The sequence below is a fragment of the Gavia stellata genome, unplaced genomic scaffold (genome assembly GCF_030936135.1).
Source record: "Gavia stellata isolate bGavSte3 unplaced genomic scaffold, bGavSte3.hap2 HAP2_SCAFFOLD_34, whole genome shotgun sequence".
NCBI lineage: Eukaryota > Metazoa > Chordata > Aves > Gaviiformes > Gaviidae > Gavia > Gavia stellata.
In genome coordinates this window covers 4,137,251-4,159,592 of record NW_026776320.1, presented here as the reverse complement: position 1 = coordinate 4,159,592, position 22,342 = coordinate 4,137,251, and the positions used below count along the sequence as shown (strand labels likewise).

At 43.3% G+C, this 22,342-nt stretch overlaps 1 protein-coding gene across 1 annotated transcript; it reads left to right on the top strand.

Annotated features, from left to right (window-relative positions):
* Window positions 1-8,770: 8,770 nt before the first annotated feature.
* Window positions 8,771-20,696, top strand: LOC132320909 (E3 ubiquitin-protein ligase TRIM36-like; the record flags this gene model as incomplete). Its single annotated transcript, XM_059834549.1, has 9 exons — window positions 8,771-8,997; window positions 12,260-12,581; window positions 14,036-14,182; window positions 15,283-15,378; window positions 16,319-16,572; window positions 17,234-17,358; window positions 17,913-18,206; window positions 18,510-18,807; window positions 20,342-20,696. Coding segments are annotated over 9 exons (2,118 nt in total), but the record flags the coding sequence as incomplete, so codon positions are not given.
* Between the last annotated feature and the right edge of the window lie 1,646 nt (window positions 20,697-22,342).

Sequence of the window (22,342 nt, the reverse complement as noted above, 5' to 3'; positions counted from 1 at the left end):
AGGCTAGCAAGACATGCGACAAACACTGAAAGTATCCTGAAAAAGGCAGGTTTTAAAAAGCGTTAAACTGAAAAGATGAAACCAAAAGAAAACCAAACCGAAAAACCAAAACCACACTCCCCAAACCAGAGCAATTGCACACGATGGAGGTGCTCCCACCGCATACAGAGAAATCTAAGCTACTCATCTCAACACAATTTATGAAACATTCTCATAATCAAGCAATACAGGAAATTCCTTCCACGAACGGGGAAGACAGTCTAAGCTCTCAGTAACTATGGTATTGGCAGATTCACGTCCCACCAAGCCAACTCATGCCAAAACAAACAAACAAATCCAAAACAAAAAACACCACATGGAAAACAAACCAAGACATTCCCAAGCACCCCAGTCTTCCATGTTCCCCTCACTGCACTTCTATGAAACATCTCACAAATCAAAGAAAGTTAGCAGAATAATGCTCTTCATCTAGTACAGAATATTTCTTTAACTTTTTTAACAGTATATGAAGATGTCCAAGACTTAAAAGCATTACATTTTGAACTACACAGTGCCTAAAGAGCACAGAAATAAGAAAACTCTCTTTCTAGAGTAATTTCTACGCTGCAAAGCTAGGAACCAATTTTTTTAGCAGTGCAGTAAATGTCGAGAATGTATCAGACTGTAAACGTTGCCAAATGCCACTGAAAACACTTAGGACACCACTTTCTGTTATTGCTATTCAGTGTATATTCATTCTGTCACATAATTACCATCTGGAGAATTCAGAGACTTACATTTATATAATTTCATAGTCTTTCATGCGACTATTTAAAGGAACCACCAGACAAAAATACAAAGAGACTGTCTCTTCTATTTTTAATCACTTTCAAAAAAAATTAACAAGTTATGCTTTGCAAGGCAGTTAAATAAAGAAATTAGAATGAGTGCCTAATACTGAGCCCCTTCTATACAAATGATTCAACTAAACATGAGTACGGGTGAAATGCTTTCAGTACTGCACATACTAAGAATTCCTTCCTACATTACAGAAACACACATCTAGACTCATCCTTATACTGAATGGCTTTTACACAGATGAAAACACCAGTACAACAACAGGGCACAACATGAGCTTTGAAAAAGGAAAACAAAGACAAAACTAACACTGACAAAGAAAGGTATAAGATGAAAAATACCAGGTTAGATCTTGCAGTGTAGTATTTTTCTTCTGAATTGTCCAAAAATCACTCCTGCCAGGCTGTTTGTTAGACAGAGATCAAGACACTCAAGTTATTTACATTGTGACTGAAAGCCACGTAGACACAAAGGGAAAGTTTCTTGCTAAAACAAAAGTTGTTAGTTGAAACTCAAACCATGTTAAGCCAGTTCTGGGGATGGAGGTAAAACACAGCGAAGGGTACGGTCACATTACCAGACACTACCGAGTCACACCAAAAGAATGGATTATTGTTCACCACCTGAGCTGTGGCAATGAGCGACAAACTGCCTCAGTTAGAGGCAAGTATGTGCCAGTTCCACATCTCCAGGCACCACCACCAGTAACTCCTCATGCTGCAGCGGTCCACTCCTTTGGCTTATAAACATCAAATTTAAGCATGCTTTAGGGAGACAGAAGCAAAAGGGTCAGAAGAACTGCTGTAAGGAAAAGGGATCCACACTGTTAGTGCTGGAGGAACAGACAGGCACCTCTTGCTCCCGCTTGCATTTAAAAGAGCGTGTAGGTTGTTACAAACTTCTCCCTCAGCCTGCTTTGTGCTAAGGCTCTTTGCTGGAGCAGCCATTCTGTGAACAGAGCTCTAGTTCGCATTTGACATGCCACTTTAAATTGTCCATCGGTTCTATATCTAACGACAAAATACAGTTTTTCTTTGGTCTCTAGACCCAACATCATCATTTTCAAAATCATTGCTCTGTTTTATCTGGAAAGGACAGATCAGGACTGCATGCTTCATTCTGATAGGAGCAGTGGACCAGTTAATTGCCCTCTTCAGAAAGATCCAAACAAGCAATCAGGGATCTTCCCTACAGGCAGGGAGATGAGGCAAGTTCTTTGGACAGGTTTCAAATACCCAAACTCCAACAGGAGCAGACCATACTAAGAGATTTCCTTATCAGCAGAATTAATCTGGATCCTTCAAGTCCCTTCTTGGAGCAGCAAGGGCTTCTGCCATTCCAAAGTGCAAAGGCCCTGATTGCTAACCCACAAGGTAGGAAAAGGCTCTGCTCCTCCCTCCCAACAACACCGGACAAAGAAGTGCTCTCCAAAGTGGTGCTTTAGTCCCTGCAGAAAATCCCTCTCCCCGGTTTAGCAACTCAGGTTCCTAAGGTGCAAGGAAAACACGTCTCTGCCCCATGAAGTTGTCCGCTAACTGGTTTGGTTTGGTCAGTAACTGATAAAGCAAGAAAGAAACAGAAAAAGTATTTTTAAAACTTCAGCTTCTTCCTTAACATCTCTTTGCAATTATGATTCTGTGTCTGTAGAAATAAATGACATTCTTAAGGAGCCAAGCATTATAATTTGAACTATACGATGCTACTAATTGTATTTTCTTTATAATCCAGACAATGCAACAGGGGAGCAAAGCCAGGATAACTTGGAATCAGTTCAAAAATCTTTTGGAGTTAACTGATGAGTTTATGGTGAAACACTGACTTCATTACCATGTTTAAGAAACACTTGTATAACCAGGGCTCCGAAATGATGTTGGTATGCAGTCATGTCAAGGTCTAAATAACATATCTGAAACAACTGCCTAAGTCCTACGTGAGATGTGGTAAGCTATTCTCCTCTGTCTCCAATGGGCACTAGAACCTGCAGACTACCTGTCCAGCCATTGCTGAGGAAGAGCAAGATCACATACAAACTCATACACCCAGAGCCAGCTGACCCACTACCAAAGGACAAGGCACCGGGAAGGAGATTTTAGTACAACGACAGAGCAGTACAAGGAAACCTACACCAGAAATCCCACTCACATGTAGTTTGTAGCCTTCAGAAGAGGAATTACATTCCCAGCTACACACCCTTCCCAAAACCAACTCAGAGCAAAGCCAATGTCCCTCCCACCTATGCACTAAGCCAACTTTTTCACCTCAACACCTGCCTTAGAAAAACAAAGAGAACACAGAAGTCTGCAGTAAGGAAGCAAAGGAGTGTCTTTTTTATCCAGGAATGTGAAGAAACTGCCCAAGTGCACAAGTGTGGAAAGCAACAGTCTCCACAGAAGAGAGGAAGCTGCTGCAATCGTGTGCGTGAGGCAGCACAGACACCTTTTCCCTCACTGCTTGAGTTCTCACACCCCTTGTACTGACAGGTCCGTAGGATGAAAACATTGGCAACACACCTTCACAGAATACATCAACTGCCAGACTCGGCGTGGCTCAAGTGTCAATACAAGCACAAGGGAGAGAAACATTTGAATATGCACATGCATTCTACAATTAAAAAAATAACTCTATAATTAAAGGGAATGATATACTTGGCAATGAGGTATAAAGCATAGGGGAAACCCACAAGACCAAGGGCTGTTGCTTAGCACATACATCACACCTGGCAGAGCCCACAAATAAGGGGTCTTGCTGCATATAGTGCAATGGCACCAAAAGATCCAGGACCAATATGTTACTTGTCAGAAAAATCACTACCAACTTCAGTAGCACTAAGGAGGTATGCTACACATCTTGGATTTCTCCTCCTCCACAGACATTTGCAGGGAATAATGTGCAGAGCATAGCCCACGCTGCTTGCAACTCACGAACTCACGATGTGGCTCCGTCTCTTCCCTCAACGGTGGACCAAATTTTACTTGACCAACTACAGAGGAGAAAAGGAAAACAAGAATCGAAGTTGGACTGTAATTAGACCCAATTCAGCTCCAAAGGCTAACCAAAAAGGCAAATCCAGTTTAATGAGTGCATCACAGCCCCACTGATGGAAACTTCTGACACAGGCACACCCCCAACTTGTGCCTGCTGGAAACTAAGGGGCACAGAAAGTACTCTTCTGTCACAAAGGCAGCAGGATCGCCACTTGCCCCACCCGCTCATTAGGAAGGATGAGGAAAACCATTCAGCAAACAAGGCCGTCAAGTGCCCTCTTTAGAGCACCAATACAGATGTAATTTAGAGAAAACACGTTCTTTGGGGCGATTCAATAGCACTAAAGAGCCGTGAATGAAGTTTGGAGAGAGCTTATCGCATCTTCTAGGAAAGCTCTTTGGCAGACGCTCTTTAACACTCCTTCCCACAATTTTAACTTCAGAAAAGACAACTAAAGCTCCAAGGATTGCTCTGATTTAATTCAAGCAAAAGAATGACCACAGTTTGGGGGATGGAGTCTGCTTTTAATGGCCAGCGATCAACCACCTCCTTTCCTGGTTTCTAAAGGACTGTTTCAGTTCAAAAGCAAAAACCACAACAAGAGACTAATTTAAGGCAGAAAAATCTTCCTCTGCCATTCTGCTACCTAGCACAATCTGGCATCACTCCGAATATCCCTGCTGCAGTGGCGTATGAAGCGATACCAAACAGCTCTCAGAAGAGCTCAGGTTGCGTCCTGTTCAGTTAAGATGAAGCAATAGTGAGATTTGCTGAAGTGCTGACAAAAGGGGCATTCAAATGTTTTACACTAATGTTTCTTTTGCATAGTCATCTAGAAACTATATCCGTAAGTGAAACAGCGTAAGTTTTTCTTTTCCTGAATATCACTAAAACTGTTTCTATATACGTCAGCTATGCAGAATACGAGTTGAAATAAGTGAATATCAATGATTATTTTAAGAATAGTTAATGTTGTCATAGTACACATGCTTACAGTTTATTTCAGAGCGTGTCTTTTCTCCTCTCCCATTTCTAATTGTCAAATGAATCCTATGAGGCACTACCAGAGGCTAGAAGTGAACAATAAAATACTTCAATTCCAAAATATATTCACTTTAAAGCCAGTATTGTGTACCTGGTTTTTAGCAGGTTTCTTTAGCATAATAGCAACAAAGACAGACAGAAATCAAGCGGAAGCTAAAAATAAAGATTGCATGTACTTTTTAGTACATGAAAGTTAGAATTATTTGGAGACATTTTATCTGTAGAGTGTCTTTAACTTCAAGACAAGGGTTTTTAAAACACTGGATTTGAGCAAGTAAAGACAATGCTGGCCGGCATTTGTCTTTGCTCAGATAACATTTCCTTTTTGGCCTCTCAGTTTAACGGTATTGATAGTTGGAAAGTCTTCACTAACATACAGTTAAGTATGAAGACAGGATGCAGTAACAGAATATCTGTTTTCTCTTGTTTATGAAACACTTCAGTCCTGCACCGCTTATCACCTTCCATAAGCGTGCTGTTTCTTCCCAGCTGTTAAAGCAGAAAGTCAGAAACTTTGTCTTTGACAAAACCTGTAGGTGAAATGGAGTTTCAGAGTATTCCAAGAGAGAAAATAGAATCTGCAAGAAACACATACCAAACTGCTTGACAAAAACAACTACAGGATCGTTCTCTCCTTCTCATAAGAAAGCAAATGAGGAACAAAAGAACAAGTTCTGCAGAGGTAGAACACGATTTTTATGAATGCTTGCTTTGCAGATGAATGGAAACATAATTCCACAAAGAAACAGAAAGCAGAATGCACGCCAGAACTCGGGACTGGAGAAGCAGTCCACACAACTGCTGCAAAATTGTTGAAGGACAACCGCAAACAAAATTTTAAAGTGTTTTCATCTCTTTCTCTTTGAGTGTCTCTCCCCCAAATATAATGAGTTTTGCTAAGGGCCTGGACGTGTGACAGAGCAGCACAACCAAAAGTAAAAGCAACCCTTGAGCCTGTTCCCAGATCACAAAACATTCTGTGGCTCAAGAAATCATAAGCATTTAGTTTTGTCGGCAAATGAAAACTTCATCTGAGTCTGTGATTAAAATGTATTCCCACCTCAGGATCATCGTCATCAAAATCACGGTAAGTGGAATGCTCAGAATTATTCATTTTATCCAAAAGTTCAATAGCAAGACTTGGATTTAATGGCTGGGTAACAAAAAGGATGCTGAAAGACAGAAGGAAAAACACAGATTAAAATTCCAACCACTCATATTAAGCATATTTTAATTTTAGAACTTAAAAAAAATCCCATACATAAATTTATACCTGTAGTAACTTTTCAGCTGTCGGTCCTTTTTTAGGATTTTTTCCTAAGTACCATTTTCACAGAATGATGGAAACTATTGGACCTGCAAAAGGAAGTGGTAAACATGAGAATCAATTGCCCAGTGAACTACATGATCATTATCTACTGAAACAGAAAAGTACTTGCCATTTCATTTTGTCCTTTAATTCAGGAGGCTGGAAGTTGCTTTCCATCATTAGCAGAAGCGCTCTAAAAAATCCAACAGTATTTCTGTGGGTTACATGGCAGTACACATCTGACATGAATTTTGAATACATTGTTTAGTTGGCAGGAAGAAGTCCATCCGTTTAAGAGATGCTACCAGGACAACATGATGCATTTATGCAGCAAAAGGAGTTGTCACAATTTCTATCACGTACATCCAGAACACTTACAACCCACTACCCTTGCAGTACCCCCAAACACCACAAGCACCCATGTAGCCACTACTCCAGGTGGATGATTTGGGGAGCTGTACTTACACACCGCGCTTTAACCCCTTGCTAACCTCACTGGATGTAGGTCAAACATTGGATGGAGACTGAAGCTCAGCAAGCTCTATAGCAGTTATTCCAGATGCCCACAGATCACAGAGGTGGTTATAGCCACCTTTTCTTCCTACTGCAGCAACTTCTGGCACCATCCTAAAGGGTAAAAGACATTTTTAGATAAAATTCTCGCCCCAAATCAAACATTCTTCTGTACGCAGCAGTTTACTACTCTTTTTCCTAAAGCTCTCAACCTGTAACCTCACAGCATATACACTTACAGATGTGGATATAGACACATGCGTGCATGTGTGCGCGTGTGTGTGTAAAAAGTTACGTAATGTATCCATGAAGTTCTCCTCAATCACATTCTAGTAACTAACAGGCAGTTTCCAAAACAGCTATTTAGGCTGTGGGACAACAGGAGGAAAATGTGTGCTCTAGGTTTGTCCACGCTAGCAACACCCACCTCTGCTGGCATCTACACCTCTGGCATGAAGTGCAGAATGGTTTGCCTTGCTGTGCCACCAAAGACCAATTTCTTCACACTGTTTCAAAGGTGGCAGCAGAGCCAAAGGGGCTTTGTTCTGGTCTGCGGCTGATAGTTTATTTTGGTCCCAAATAAACCACATCCGATGTCAGCGATGGGTAGTGTGCCAATGTAGACAAGGGCTTAGGAAGAGCTACATCCTTTAAAGCCTGCCTGTAACATCGGGAAGTTTGGGGATGGCGGAGGTGGTTAAGGGGTAATAGAGTTATTCAGAAGCTTGCAAATTATTACTCAAAACATAGTTGGAAGGCTGACAACTCACATCCTTACCAGTCCGTTCTCCCCCCGCCTCGGTTAAGTAACATGTTTCAGTTTGAATATACAGACTGTGCATTACTGGCATTATCAGAATCATTTCAAGCACAGTGTTTTGTATTTTTATGAAGGTGGTTCCTAAAGTAGATGTGAAATAACATCTTTACATGTGTTCTCTAGTTCTTTGTAACACCAGGCGTGCAGAAACATCACGGGCGTGGCCGCTGCCGCTGCGGGCGTGGCCGCCCCGGCGCCGCGCCCCTGGTGCCCGGGGGGAGCCTGGGGACGCGGCTGCCGGGTCGGGGTTTGTCGTCCCCTCCGCTGTTGCGCCCTGTGCTGCGGGGGGGCGGGGGGGGGCGGTGGATTGGGGGGTGTTTGCCCCCCGCGGTGTGCGCCGGCAGCCTCGTCCCTGCCCGGCTGGGAGCGGCACCGGCGGCAGCCCGAGGTGCTGGGGCGGCGGGCAGGGCTGGCCCCTAGATCTTCAGACGGGGCTCGGTGCTGGCGGGGGAACCGCATAAATAAAGTCGGTCTGGTCTGGCGGCGGGCTGGACGGTGAAAACCCACCCGAGAGGGGACGAGCGGGCGCTGGGCAGCCGGTGTCCGCGCCCGCCACTTGATGCTTCGCTGGGTTTCGGTTGCCGTTGGCTCTCCCGGCAGATACTCCGGCCTCGGAGCGCAGTGCCAGATGGCTGTGGGGTCATTAAATTACTGAAGAGCTGCACAGATCCACGGGCGCCTCTTTGTGCAGGAAATAAATAAACAAACAGATAATGTTCCGGACTGGAACTATTAGCCTAACGAAGTCAAGGCAGTTCCAGTGCTTAAATGTGGATTACACGGCGGGAAAGCCTGTTGTTTAACCAGTCTGACACTTAATTTCTTTTTTCTCCCTCCCCCACCCCCCCTTCTTGAAAAGCGAGCGAGCGAGCTGAGTTAAACATATGGATTCCTATTGTTAAGAAGTATGGTTGCTTTCGTTTCACTAGGTCCTTGAGTGGAATTAAGACTACTCCCCTCCTCTCCTTTCCTCCCCTGCAAGGCAGACATGACCTAAAGATGAACCGAGTTTGCCTAGTGGCGGTGTTCATTTCAGTTGAAAGGAATGTTGTCAGTGCTTTCATAAATGTTAATTGAGATTTGTTTGCAGCGTTAACCAGCGGAATGCCTCAAACCAGCTAGAATGTGCGATTCTAGAATAGAACGATTATTCTAGAGAGCTGGGCTTTTGTGACATACAGACATACAGCTGTGCAGTAAGTCTTGCTGGCTCACGTTTTCTGCACTTACACTTGTTTTTCCCTCTTTCTGTCATGAAGGTTACCATTAAGGGTATCGAAAGAGAGCTCATCTGCCCAGCATGCAAGGAATTATTTACCCATCCACTGATCCTTCCTTGCCAGCACAATGTCTGTCACAAATGTGTGAAAGAAATACTCTCTGCATTTGAAGACTCTTTTGCTGATGGAGGCTCTGAATCCTCTAATCAGAGTAGCCCTCAAATTCAAAGCTCTTCTTCCAGCATGGACAGGATTAGTAGATCAGGTACGTATCGGAATTTTTGCGTGTTTTCCTTATTTTATGTGTTCGACTGACTTGAGCCGAATTGCGTCTGCATTGGTAAAATGTCTTCCCGGTACTCCTGATGCAGTTAAAGAGATGACTTAGGGATAGTGCGAGTCTTGTTCATTCTGTGGCGAGAACAATGGGAATATTTTTAAGGACAGTGCACTCTATTTCATATATAATAGATCAGTCTTTGTGGCGTCCTGTAAATCTTTGTAACCATTGTATTTGTTTATTCCTGTATTTCAGTTACATTGAGATGCAGTAGCATCATGTTCAATAGCGTCGATGTTGAGGTGTAGATTTCAGCAGTTTTATTGCCTGTCAGTGGTACTGTTGAGGTGGTTCTCTCAGGTTTCGGCCAGCCTAAATTGAGTAGTTCGACTTCCTTCTGAGCCTCTGCAGACTTTGCAAATGATGGTTTTGTCCTACCCAATTCATTACGCTTACAATAAATCATTTTCCATAGATGATGGTTATTGCACGGTTGCAGAATTGGGAGACAGATGACTGTAAGAAGACTGCGCTAACCGCCTCTTCCAGTGTGGTCTGCTCTGGAAGCTTTAAGGAGCACTCCTCATGCTCTTTGTGATGTCACACTAGAAAGATTCTTACAGCTGTTGTGTAATCCACAGATGAGTTGTTCTTTTACACAGATACATCGAAAGTACTTCTTGAAAGAAACCTCATCTTGGCTTTTAGGCTTCCTTCTGACGTAACTGTCCACTTTAAAACCGCAGTCCGCAGTGATCTGGAAGAGTCGCCCACAAGACAAACCCTAAAGCTGTGTCTTGTATTTCGTATGTTACTAACGTTCATCATCCCCTTCCCAGTTTTCAAAGCTCAAATATTTTATTTCACCCACTTCTTTTAAACAACTCTTGAGTTGTTAGTACTGGTACTCTTTCAGGATCAGTTTGATAAGCAAATGCTGTGTTTGCTGTAGCTTGGCAGGTTGAGGCTTGCATCATTTGAGGGAATCCCCAAACGAAATAGCTAGTTGTCTTCATTACAGTCCTGTTTTCTGGATATGGGGTGCACAGCCCCACAATCACTGTTTAGCTCTGCATACATTTCAGCTGCTTTCTCAGCTCTCTCTACCTGCAGCGTTATGTGAAGTTTGAACGAAGAGAGCCCACTGGTGACTGCCATCTCCCAAATCCAAGTCTAGTCCCTTTTTTCCTCAGTAAGCATGATGTTCTGTCACGGCATTGTATGCATGGACTGAAGCGGTCACCAGTTTCCGCTGCAGCTGTCCACTACGTGGTTTTACAACGTGGACATCAGGGCACCAGGTTGGGTGCCTAAGGAGTGGTGGGCGCACCGTGGGTGACCTGGCCTCCTTGTGAGAACTGTGGCTTGCCAAGTGTGGGAGTATCAGACAGGCTGTGCGTGGGGACCAGGCCCCCCATGCTGCTTTCAGCAGTGTAAGTAAGGAGGTAATCCTTAATCTTCCGTGGAAAGCTGCCCTCCAGCTTGCTCTCTGTCGGGCAGTAGAAACAGTGATCTAGCATGATGGGGTGCGCAGGCAGTGCTGTGGCACCGTCCACGCTGTGCACAGAGGAGGCAGAGCTCCCTTGGGAACCTGACATTTAGATGCTACTAGATGTCACCCATACTGTTCTGTTAATGCAGTCTAGCTGTTCTGCTCAGAACCTACAGAAAAGCATAAGACCAGCCGAGTTTGAGACTGACATTTATTCATGCTCTGGTTGTGGCTTCTTAGCTGATAGTGATGCATAACTACCATGGGGTACATTTTGAAGATTTTTAAAGGAGCTAGTTTCTTACAGGAGTGTTGGTTTGTTTTTTTAAAGAGACTGGAAAGGGCGTGAGAGGTAGGGAGGTTTTGGATTGTTGGGTGAAGCACCCACAGAAGAGTGACACAAGGCAAGTGTCTTTTGGATAGCATCAAAGGACACTTCAAAAAGAAATGAAGCATCAACATTTCTGATGGGAAGATCCTCACTAAATACAGATGGGACCAAATTTCACTTTCTGAAGAAGAACCAATTTCAACACTAAGAATTCAGCTTGAAGTCATACCTCTCTCTATTTACAAATTAGTTATACCAACATGCAGTCATCTCAAGGGGATCTTAAAACCATGCTCCAGCTCGAGAGAATGGTTTTTTATTTCTTTGTAAGGGGAGGCTGAGAGGATACATGTTAAGCCTAAACACTGGCTTAACCTGCTTCAGTAATACATAAAGGACTAATTTTGATAGTTGTGCCCTGTGGGTTCATGAGTGAGACATGGGGATGCACTCTCTGTTTGATAGCCTCAAGAATGTTACCCTGTAAATAGTTTTTGGGTCTGTGTGAGCCATCCCCTGGAACAGGCTCCAAAGAATCCCTAGGCTTGCGACTTGACTTGAGCCTTGGATCACTTTATTTTGGAGAAGAGGGGAAATTTGTGCATAGCTGTTTCGTAGGAGGGCAGCTTCTCTACTGTCCCCTTTTGAAATGAAAAGAGATAAGCTGTACCCTTGTGTAACCATGCAGATCTGGGGTTCCCCAGTTCAAGGTAGAGGAATCTCTCAGACATAACCGTCTCAGCATCCCCTTTGGTGTGCGGGGCTTACTTAGCAGCCCTCCTTTATCAAGGCCGTTCAGCAAGGGCCAAGTCAGCCTCTACGTATTTGGACTGAATGATTTGGCTGAGATTTCGTACTGGTGATATCTAGTTCTCTTGTTTTCCTCTTTATATTTTTATGATGCCTCTTGGGGTAAGCCAGATAAGTTTGACTCGGCCAAAGCAAACTTCAGGGAGCTCCAAGTTGGCTATATTTGTCTGGGAATAACCAGTCTCACTCTGGGAATAGACATCTTACACTTCAGCGTGTTACGAAGCTGTTGCTCTCTATGTGGGCAGCCAGTTAGCCTAAAACCAACTGGTTTCCGGAAGGTTTTGTGTTTAGTCTTTTGAAAGGCTGCGGCTTGAGTGCATGCAAAACTAGACGAAGAAGATAGGATTGGAATAGCTAAATTAACCTTACTGTAGAATTAAGTTTTAGAGTAGTAGTTTGTAATGCCCCCTGAACTCAGACATTACACTACCTTGTCATGGCAAATGTATTCTCTTTGGCTTGGCAGAGTGCATATGAATTGGTATTGTACTGGTTTGGATGATGTGCTACGATAGTTTGAAATTGGTTCATAAATTCCTGTGCTTCTCCCTTTAAAATCTAAACCTCTTCTGTTTACACTCCTCCTAAATCAGGATTTGGTGTCTACACAGGCAGAAAACGTAATTCACTGACTCCTAGATCGAGTCTGTTTCCTTGTCCGGGTTGCCAGCGGGATACTGATCTCGGAGAACGTGGCATCAATGGCTTATTTCGCAACTTTACTTTGGAAACCATTGTGGAAAGATACAGACAGGCAGCCAGGGCAGCCGTTGCTATTATGTGCGATTTCTGCAAACCTCCACCTCAAGAGGCCACAAAGAGCTGCATGGACTGCAGGGCAAGCTATTGCAACGAATGTTTCAAAATACACCATCCTTGGGGAACTGTGAAAGCCCAACATAAACATGTAGGACCAACCACCAACTTCAGACCCAAGGTAAGTATCCCGTATCTTACAGAATTTGGGTTGCAGCATTTGCATATAGCTTCAGACATATCTGTGCAATGGTAGTTGCTTTTTGGGACCGTTGTTCCTTTTTTGACTATTGCTGTTATTCATTGAGTGAACCATAAGCTTTTGTTCTTGCTGACAGCATGACTGCAGTTTTGAACATGTCTGCCTGCACAGATGATTTTCCTGAAAGTTTCCTTCCCTCCTCGCACCTCCCCCCGAATCCAGCAGTCAATGACAATGGGATAGCTTATTGCATATTCTGCTGAATGACAGTCTTATGTACCAAGGTGCTAGCGAGACTGGTGTCTTTGGGCTTTTCACCATAGACTAAGATAACATTTGGGGCTTGAGAGTTGGTTTCAGAGATGGTTTGCAATTTTAGCTTAGTGTGTCCATATTTATGCTACTCACTTCTATTTTTGAGCCCTTTCCTGTCCTTTCTTGTATGTGTGTGCGTGTGTTAAAAGATGATGCTTTTAAAGCTTGACTGTTGGCACTGATGTCGTGTTCTCCTCCTTGACATGACACTGAAAAGCTTTCTCAAGAGCTTCTCTTTGGTAACATGGAGTAGATGGACCCAAATGTCTTTCAGTGCTCTGGAACGAGGCAAAGCATTTCTTTTTTTTTAAAACACACACGCACACATGTGCACAAGCACACCCACCCACCCCCACCCACCCCCTTTTAGACGGTTTTATCTGTTGCTTGAGCTTGGAGTTGAGCAGCACTTTTTTTGCCTCTTCGAGCAGTTACTTCAACGTGTTCAATTTTTGAAAGATTACTTTTAGCAAACACCAGCTTTTTCGCAATGCTGTTTAAGCTGGTACTGGAATTAACGCTCAGCATGAACAACTTGTAATTGGAGTCAGACAGAAAAAATGAAACACTGGAGCCTTTTATCTTTAAAATGACTGTGACTGGGGGTGTGGCTGCATTTCATCTGTTGCTCCAAGAGCAATGGCTATGTGGCTGATCAGAGTCTAGCTTAAATTTAAATCATTACAGTATTATGTCAACTCCTGCTTTAAGACAGTTCGTAGTTGTTTCAAGAGATGCTGGCATGGACACAGTTGAATTTGACAGCGTGGCTGTGTTATATATTGCATTTACAGCTCTGAACAGGAGTGTAGGGAGCTTGAGGCACGCAAACAACTTCAGGGATTAGCAAAATGGTTGATTGCAGTATGGAGGCTACATGATGTGTACACAGACATCGCTACAGGTTTACTCACTGTGAACCTCGTGAAACTGTGTGTGTTCATCTGCTGGCTTTCACTGGCATAGACAAATATAAAAGGTGGAAGATAAACTGAATATAAAGAATCCACTGATGAAATCAGATGCTGCTGTGGGGTGATTTAGTGTTTTGATGGTTTGTTGGCCACCTCAGTTTTTGGAAGTACACCTGCATTCTCTCTGCTCTCTTTTTTTTTCAGATTTTGATGTGTCCAGAACATGAAATGGAGAGGGTAAACATGTACTGTGAAATCTGCAGAAGGCCTGTTTGTCATCTTTGTAAACTGGGTGGATGTCATGCAAACCATAGAGTAACAACCATGAGAACTGCCTACAAAACCCTTAAGGTAAAAGTAAATATTGTTGGACCTGGCCTTAAGAAGGGGAAAAGTACTGAGCTTCTGGTGTAAGGGCAAACTCCCTGTGGCAGGAAGCCAGGATGTGTGTTTAGAGGACACTGAACCAGTCATGAGGCATGCTGTTGTGCAACATCTGTTAATATCTATATTAGTGTGACATAGCGCACTTCTGAGAAACTGTATTTTCTATGAGGCTTGAAACATAACCTCTTAAAAGTCCTTCCACCTTGTTTTAGCCAACTGTATAGCAGTACTGACCAATGCAAAAGGTTTAAGCAGTTTATACTTTACAATCCAGCTTTTTTAAGGTAAGTGTCCTTGTGGCTTGGATTAGCTGATACTTCAGAAGCACTCCTGAAAAATTTGCATTGGAAGTATCTGTTGGGACCTTGTATGTTTCTGAAGTTGCATAGCTGTTAATTCGCAGTACAACAGGGAAGACTTGCAAACATTGCTTTGTTGTTAAAGAATGATTGCTTCTACCTCCTCTTCTTCCTTCTCTTCCTCTCTTGCTCACAAGAAAAAAAAAAAGGGGGGGGGGGGGGGGTGGGGGGGAAGACCAGACCAGCCTGCCTTGTGCTCTTTGGCCTCCTTGCCTGTTTGCAAGGCTTTTCCTGTACAGCTGTTAACTCTTGCAAGTCAGGAAATGCAGAGACACTCCTAAGTTCATGCTTTGAACCACTCATTCTTCTAGCAAATCTTACTACAAATGAGTTAATAACTAACGTGGCTTTTCTGTAAGTTTTAGTAACGTCCTGAAGCCTCATGTTCCTAGCCTAAGAGAAGGTGGCACTTGTGGCTGGGGAAGACTGAGCCAGCTGAGGCTGTTACCTCTTGTCCTTAGAGGCTGTTACCTCTTGTCCTTAGAGGCTGTGCCCCCAGTCCTGCCCACATCAGTGGCCTGATGTCCCTGTGCAGTCATTGCGGGTCACTGAGCAATTCTCCGCAGGGGTGCTGCTCATAACTGGTGGCAGGCTGTTGTCCTTGTAACTAGATAAAGCGAGTGCTAGCTGGATGACCTGCCTGTGCTGGTTGTCGGTTTGGGTGGGATACCCTTCTTCTGCTAGCTCGCTGTTTTGTTTTCACAGGAGAAGCTTTCAAAAGATATTGAGTACCTCATCAGTAAGGAGAGCCAGGTGAAAGCTCACATCACACAGCTGGATCTGCTGCTGAAAGAAACAGAGGTAAGAGCGTCTTCCGTGTTGTCTGGGGATAGCCCTTGCAGGGACACAGCAGAGACTCAAACTGTTTTCACTGAAGTGTTTCAAATCCTTTGGCTTTTTTCAGTTAGCCAGTAAAACAATTTCTGAACAGTTTGTGTTAGTCCTGAATCACAAATGGTAAGACCTAATCCTGACAGTGTTGGAAATATGGGCAACATACAGAGGGAAGTTAAGTTTTGGGTGCTGCTGTAAATTTAATTGAAAGAAAGCTTGTTTGATACCTTAATCAAAGAGAGGTGGGTTAGACTTACAGCTCTTGTGTATTAACGGTGCTTCACAATTTACACTGGCTGGCTGCCGCCTTGAGGATGTTGCAATAAAGTCAGAATGAAGAGTCAAATCTCCCTGCAGAAGAGTCAGAGCTGGGAGCTCACGTACAAGCTGAAAAACACAATGGCAGAAATTGCAGGAGCTCCTGGCCCTGCCTGTATCTTGATAAAGATTGTCTCTGTGCTTTGTAGTTCCTTTTATCCAGGGCACTAGTTAGAGGTGACCCTACAGTTCTGAGGGCATATGTGAGAAGCTGGGCTGGACCCCCATCTCAGTGTGGTTGGGGAAGGTGGAGGAGCACCTAGCTCTTGGGCATGAAGACTTCAGAAACTGACCTGTTTTCACAGTGCTTTTCCATGAGCTGTTTAGACACATGCTATGCGTAACTCAAGACATAATCAGAGGAATACTTTCCTGCTCTTCGTTCTCTGTGTTGATCCAGTAAACGCTCACTAGCTTGGGTGCAGTGCTGATCACATTTTCAGTGCTGATGGGCATAACAAAGCTCATTAGTCTTGTCTGTCAAATGGATGACTAGATTGCTGTGATACCTTGAACAACTTGAGGTATGTTTCTGTAGACAGCCACAGTGCTGTGGAATCTGTCTAAAATGTCTTTTGTTCCCTCCTAGTGCAACAGTGAACGAGCTAAAGAAGAAGCATCTCAGAGCTTTGAGAAATTATCTCATGTCCTAGAAGAGAAGAAGTCCGCAGCTCTTAGGGCAATTGAAACTTCTAAGAATTTAAGGCTGGAAAAATTGCAAACGCAAGCAGAGGAATATCAAGGGCTCCTGGAAAATAATGGCCTTGTAGGATATGCTCAAGAGGTGCTTAAAGAAACTGATCCATCTTGTTTTGTTCAAACAGCAAAACAGCTTCATGACAGGTATCTTCATTATCTTCTGTTTGAAGTACAGATACTGTTCCAGGATGTCTGGTCAGTCATATTCTTTTGACACCTGCTAGCAAAGTACTGAATGCAGTACCTTGTATTGCAAAGGCTCAGAGATGGTCCCAGTACCGTTCAGTAGAAATTGCTACATTACAGTGTGCGTTAAGAAACAGCAGTCAGGAGGGGCTCTGTCCTGTGACAACACGTGGCCTTGTTCAGTAGGACTGCACTGGAAGGGTAGCCCATTCAGCTCACTGACACATTCCTTTGCTCAGAGATTGTATCGGGTATTTGCAAGTTAATCTAACAGGTCTCTTCTGGCTTTAAAGTCTTTGATCTTAATAGCTGTTCTCCATTAGCGCTTCACATCTATTTTGTTCTTTGAACATAATGCCCCAAATTGTTAAAATGCTCTACCAGCTGAACGATTACCTCTTCATTATCTTTACACTGATACCTTTACACTGCTGTACAAAAGACCTTAAATTTTGCATTTGAATTCTGTCTAGAGAGACAGAAATTTCTGGGAGACATCAGTAAGTACATGAAAACAGAACTTTTTATAAAGCAAAACCTAGCATTTTTAGTTTAAGGAATGCACACATGTGAATCCCCTTTTCTCTGTTCTGCCATCCCTTTGCTTCTGTGCTTTCAGAATCCAAAAAGCTACTGAATCTCTGAAGAGCTTCAGGCCAGCAGCTGAAACTACTTTTGAAGACTTTGTGGTGGACATAGCTAAGCAAGAAGAGATCCTTGGTGACTTGTCCTTCCATTCCAATGGTAAATTGCGAGAGCATCAGGTCTTTCTCAAGTTACGACTTGAAGGGCTTCTCTGGAAAGAGGCAAAACTTATGCAGGGCTGCAGCTGCAGAACTCAGTCTTGTGACTTGCATTGTCCCTTCTGTCTCTGTGATCCACAAGGCATTACCTGGCAGCAATGCTAGCTTCAGCTTTGAAAAAGAAGCTAAGATGCCGTTGCATTCAGTACCAGTTTACATTGGCTTCCAAAACATTGTAGTTAAGTAATACTAGGTCTTCCTAGAAGCTTTTTGTTAACATGACAGAAAAGAATAGGCTTTTAGATGCTTTTTTAGCTGCCAGCAAAAATAAATAATACAACTTTCGAAGTAAAAACAGAAAGTAAGGGATTTATGTAAGTGCATGAATGGAACCATCCTCATCTGTACTCTTTAACGGATTGAGTCAGATTTCTGCCCCCACCCCCACCCCCCGCAAGTGCTATAGCCACTCAACAAAGGGCTTGTATGGTTAATTCTAAAACAACATGTATCTAAATTTGAGGGTTTTTTTCTCCTGAATCTCTGGCATTCCAGGTCTAGAAATACCAGAAATCAATGAAGAGCAGAGCAGAATGTACAACAAAGCTCTGATCAGCTGGGAATGCCCTGGGAAGACAGACTCAGCTGATATCTATGTTCTTGAGTATCATAAGCTTAATGGAGAAGAGGAGAGTGCGACGTGGCAGGAGATCAAAGTTTGCAGCAAGAGCAAAGTAATATCTGATCTTGATGATGACAGCTCCTATGCCTTTAGAGTTCGAGGATATAAAGGGTCCATCTGTAGCCCTTGGAGCCGAGAAGTTATTTTGCGTACGCCTCCAGCTCCAGGTATTGGGTTTTCTTCTGTCCACAAGGTGTTGAATCTGTGTCTGTCGGTGTTAAGAGCTGTAGGTGGTTTCCAGTAGTTCCCAGACTTCTACTCTACTGTTACCGGTTGCGTAAATGTTTAGAAGCACTGTTAACAAACAGGTTAAGTAGGTGGCATGCTGAGACCGTTTTAGCTTGCATGACGTTCCCGGTAGCCTTTAAAAGTGAGAAATTCTGATGCCAGCATGACTTAAAATGTAGTTTATAAGCACAGAAGGCCAAATACTTAACTAAGAGGAAATTTTTTTGGATACTGTTTTTCAGTTTTCAGTTTTCTTTTTGATGACAAATGTGGGTACAACAGTGAACATCTCCTGCTGAACCCAGGAAGAACCTCTGTGGAAAGCAGGGCTGGATTTCCTCTACTGCTGGGATCTGAGCGCATGCAGGTCGGATGCTACACAACCCTGGATTACATCATTGGCGACACCGGGATTGCCAAAGGGAAGCACGTCTGGGCTTTTCGTGTGGAAGCCTATTCATACCTGGTGAAAGTGGGAGTTGTTTCTAGCAACCAGATACAGAAATTGTTCCATAATACCCATGATGTGACCAGCCCAAGGTAAATTGCAGACTCTTGCTCAATACATGTTTTATATAAGGAGATGGCTTTTTAAAAAATAAGTTAAGAGTGAGTCTGGTCGCAATTAGTACACAAGGTGAACCTAACTAGTGGAAAGTAGCTTGAAGGATATGCTGTAAGCAGGTTGTCCTGTTCATCCCCTGCTATTAGCAGAAAGGTGTTGTAATTATCCAGAGTCCTATTTTCATTCTTTTTGGGAAAGAAAGGAGGTTCCTATAGATGTCAAGATGTGCCAGTTAAAGCAAGAAGGTAAAAAAAAAGCATCACTTGCAAGATTGAAGCAATGTTTAATTGTCAATAGTAAGACTCTGCCTTAATTTCCTTAGCATACTAGGTTTGGCAGCCATTCAGAGGTACAATGTTCTCTGTGTGTATCTGTGTATCTTTGCTGTAGCTTGCGTCACGGTGGATTCCAAGTCACTGGCTTATCCCAGGCTATACACTTGCATATGGTACTGGAGTGCTACTGATCCCAAGCCAAAGTACAGTGGACAAACCAATAAAAAGATTTCAGCTCTGAAGTATGGTTGTAGTAAGCCTGGATGTGTCTAGGAACTGCAGGCTGGGAAGCTATCTCCTGAGGACTCTTAACTTTTTCAGGAATGTAAAAAATGTATCAGCTTCCTCCTGTGTAACATACTGAAAGTGTAAGAACGCCTGTGTCTTGAGCTGCTTAAAGCCAGACGGAGGCTTTTTGCAAAGTGAGAAATTAGATCCTGATTTCCTGATTTCTTTTTCCTTATCCACACAAATACCTGGAAAACTTTGGCTGACACAAATCCAATCTCCCCCCAGACATCCCAAAAATGCAAACCTAGCTAGGGATTGTCGGCACAGAAGAATGTGTGCTTCTCCAGTGTGTCTTCATCTGGTGACAGAAGTAGGGGGCAAAAGCATGTAGACTGAACAAATCTGGCCACAAACTTTCCCCAGTAACCAGCTGGGAAACAGGGGCTCATGGAAACCTCCAGGCAGAGCACTTTAAAAAAAACCAAACCACCAAACCAAAAACTTAAACCACTACTTTTTGTGTTGTGAATTTTAAAGACAACGTAATACGGCAGTGGTGAGGAAAACTCATAGGACAACAGTAATGTTAAATGTATTTACTCGTGTCATTTAACATTATGTAAATGAAGTTAAACATACCTTGTCTGTAATCATTAGTCATAGTCGCTAAATTACTTTTCAAGTTAACTAATTTGCTATACCTGTAGGTTCATTAATGATTACCTAGCATGAGTACATTTAGATACATCCGCTCCTTAGTAAAGCCTTCTGTGGTCTTGTCCTCGTTAGCGTTTAGCTGTTATTTATTGTCTGAAGTGGCCCAAGTGAGTGTTCTCCACCTACTAAATGCGTCTTCCCTCCTGGCTTAGGTATATTTTTACCCCACAAGGTGTTGCAGGTGACCATGTGGTGTTTCTTGTCTTACAAAAATGCTTTCTCCAGTTCACATCACTGATCCCCCTTCAGAATTTGACAAAAGCAAATGGTTGTTTTTCTGTTCCAGATACGAGCAAGACAGTGGTCATGACAGTGGGAGTGAAGATGCCTTCTTTGACTCACCACAGCCTTTCACACTGGTCACTTTAGGCATGAAGAAGTTCTTTATCCCCACAACACCTGCTGCCCCCAAGGATCCAGCGAGCAGAATCCTTCCCCTGCCATCGTGCTTGGGCATCTGCCTCGACTGTGACAAAGGCAAGGTGGGGTTCTACGACGCAGGCCGTATGAAATGCCTTTATGAGTGCGAGGTGGACTGCTCTGGCATAATGTACCCAGCATTTGCCTTAATGGGTGGTGCAGCAGTTCATCTTGAGGAACCTGTCACAGCAAAGTACGGGGAGTACCACGACGACATCTAGTGCAGTGATCTCTTCCCATTGCTGTTCTGAGGTGGAAGACGAGAGAGAGCAGAAGAATTCTACCTTAGTTTTCACTCCTGATTAATTACATTCTGTCCACATGTTGCTTACAAGCCTCTGGGTCATGCTTTTTTTAAACAAACGGTTCAGACACGTCCCACACTAGTGGGAAATGTTCTTCCAGGAACTCTCCTGCCTTTCTTGTGATCTGTGCAATGCTTTTCTCCACAGACTTTCTTCCCAGGGGGAAGCAGGGAAGAAGTTTGACTAGCAACCAAAATTACTCTTTGGGGGTAGAAATCTACCTTTTGTGTAACGTAAATCCTTACATAGTCAGTTTTGCATTTAATGAAATCAAAGCTGACAGCGTGTGATTGCCATTCTCCTTTCAAGAAATCTGCCTGAATGCCTCTGAGGGGTCAAATGCTTTCCAATTAACCCCTGAGCACCAGGGGTTGGGCCCTTCAGCACGAAATAACATTTGCAAAAATACAGTATAAAGCAGGGAGAAATCAGAACTGCAGCTGAACGTTTAGGTTTTATTTGGAAAGAGGAGGGTAAACTAGAATCTGATTGCATGTCATATACCTTTAATGTGACTGTAAGCTAAAACTCTAATTCTGACACCTGGTGTCGTGTAGTTGGTGGCATAATGGTAAGTTTCTTGACTCTTCCAGGCTTTTACTATAGGCTATATAAAAATATATAAAGTGCAATTCTACCTTAAACATCAGACTTACTTTAGAGTCCAAAATCAGAAGTGTTTGCATGTGTGAGTAATTGTACCTGGTATTTAGGCAAAAGCATATGAGTTACTGACATGAGTAATAATATGTGAACTTTTAAAAAAAAATCAGGTATTTCTTTTAATACTTGTTTCTATAAGTTAATTTTTTGATCTAGTAGCAGCTTGGTTTTTTAGTAAGAATGTTAAAAATGCACTGATTAAGTCCTGAGACCCGATTTCTGCCTTAAAGGATGTCTCACCTCAAATTTCTGTTCCTCTCCTTTTAAAAACTGTATCACATAGTAGTTTTGCGTAGAATCATAGAACCACAGAATGGTTTGGTTTGGAAGGGACCTGTAAAGATCATCTAGTCCAATCCCCCTGCCATGGGCAGGGACATCTTTCGCTAGATCAGGTTGCTCAAAGCCCTGTCCAACATAACCTTGAACACTTCCAGGGTTGGGACAGCCACAGCTTCTCTGGGCAACCTGTTCCAGGGTCTCACCACCCTCACCATTAGAAATTTCTTCCTTCTATCTAATCTAAATCTCCCTCTTTCTGTTTAAGCCCTCTTTATATATTGAAAGGCTGCAATGAAGTCTTCCCTGGAGCCTTCTCCAGGCTGAGCAACCCCAACTCTCTCAGCCTTTCTTCACAGGGAAGGTGTTCCAGCACTCTGACCATTTTTGTGGCCCATTTTACATCCCCCAGTCTGTACTGATACTGGGGATTGCCTGGACCCGAGTGCAGGACCTTGCACTTGGTCTTGGCGAATCTCACAGAATCACAGAATCACTAAGGTTGGAAAAGACCTGTAAGATCATCAAGTCCAACCATCAACCAACACCACCGTGCCCACTCATGAGGTTCACATGGGCCTGCTCCTCAGGCCTGTCAAGGTCCCTCTGAATGGCATCCC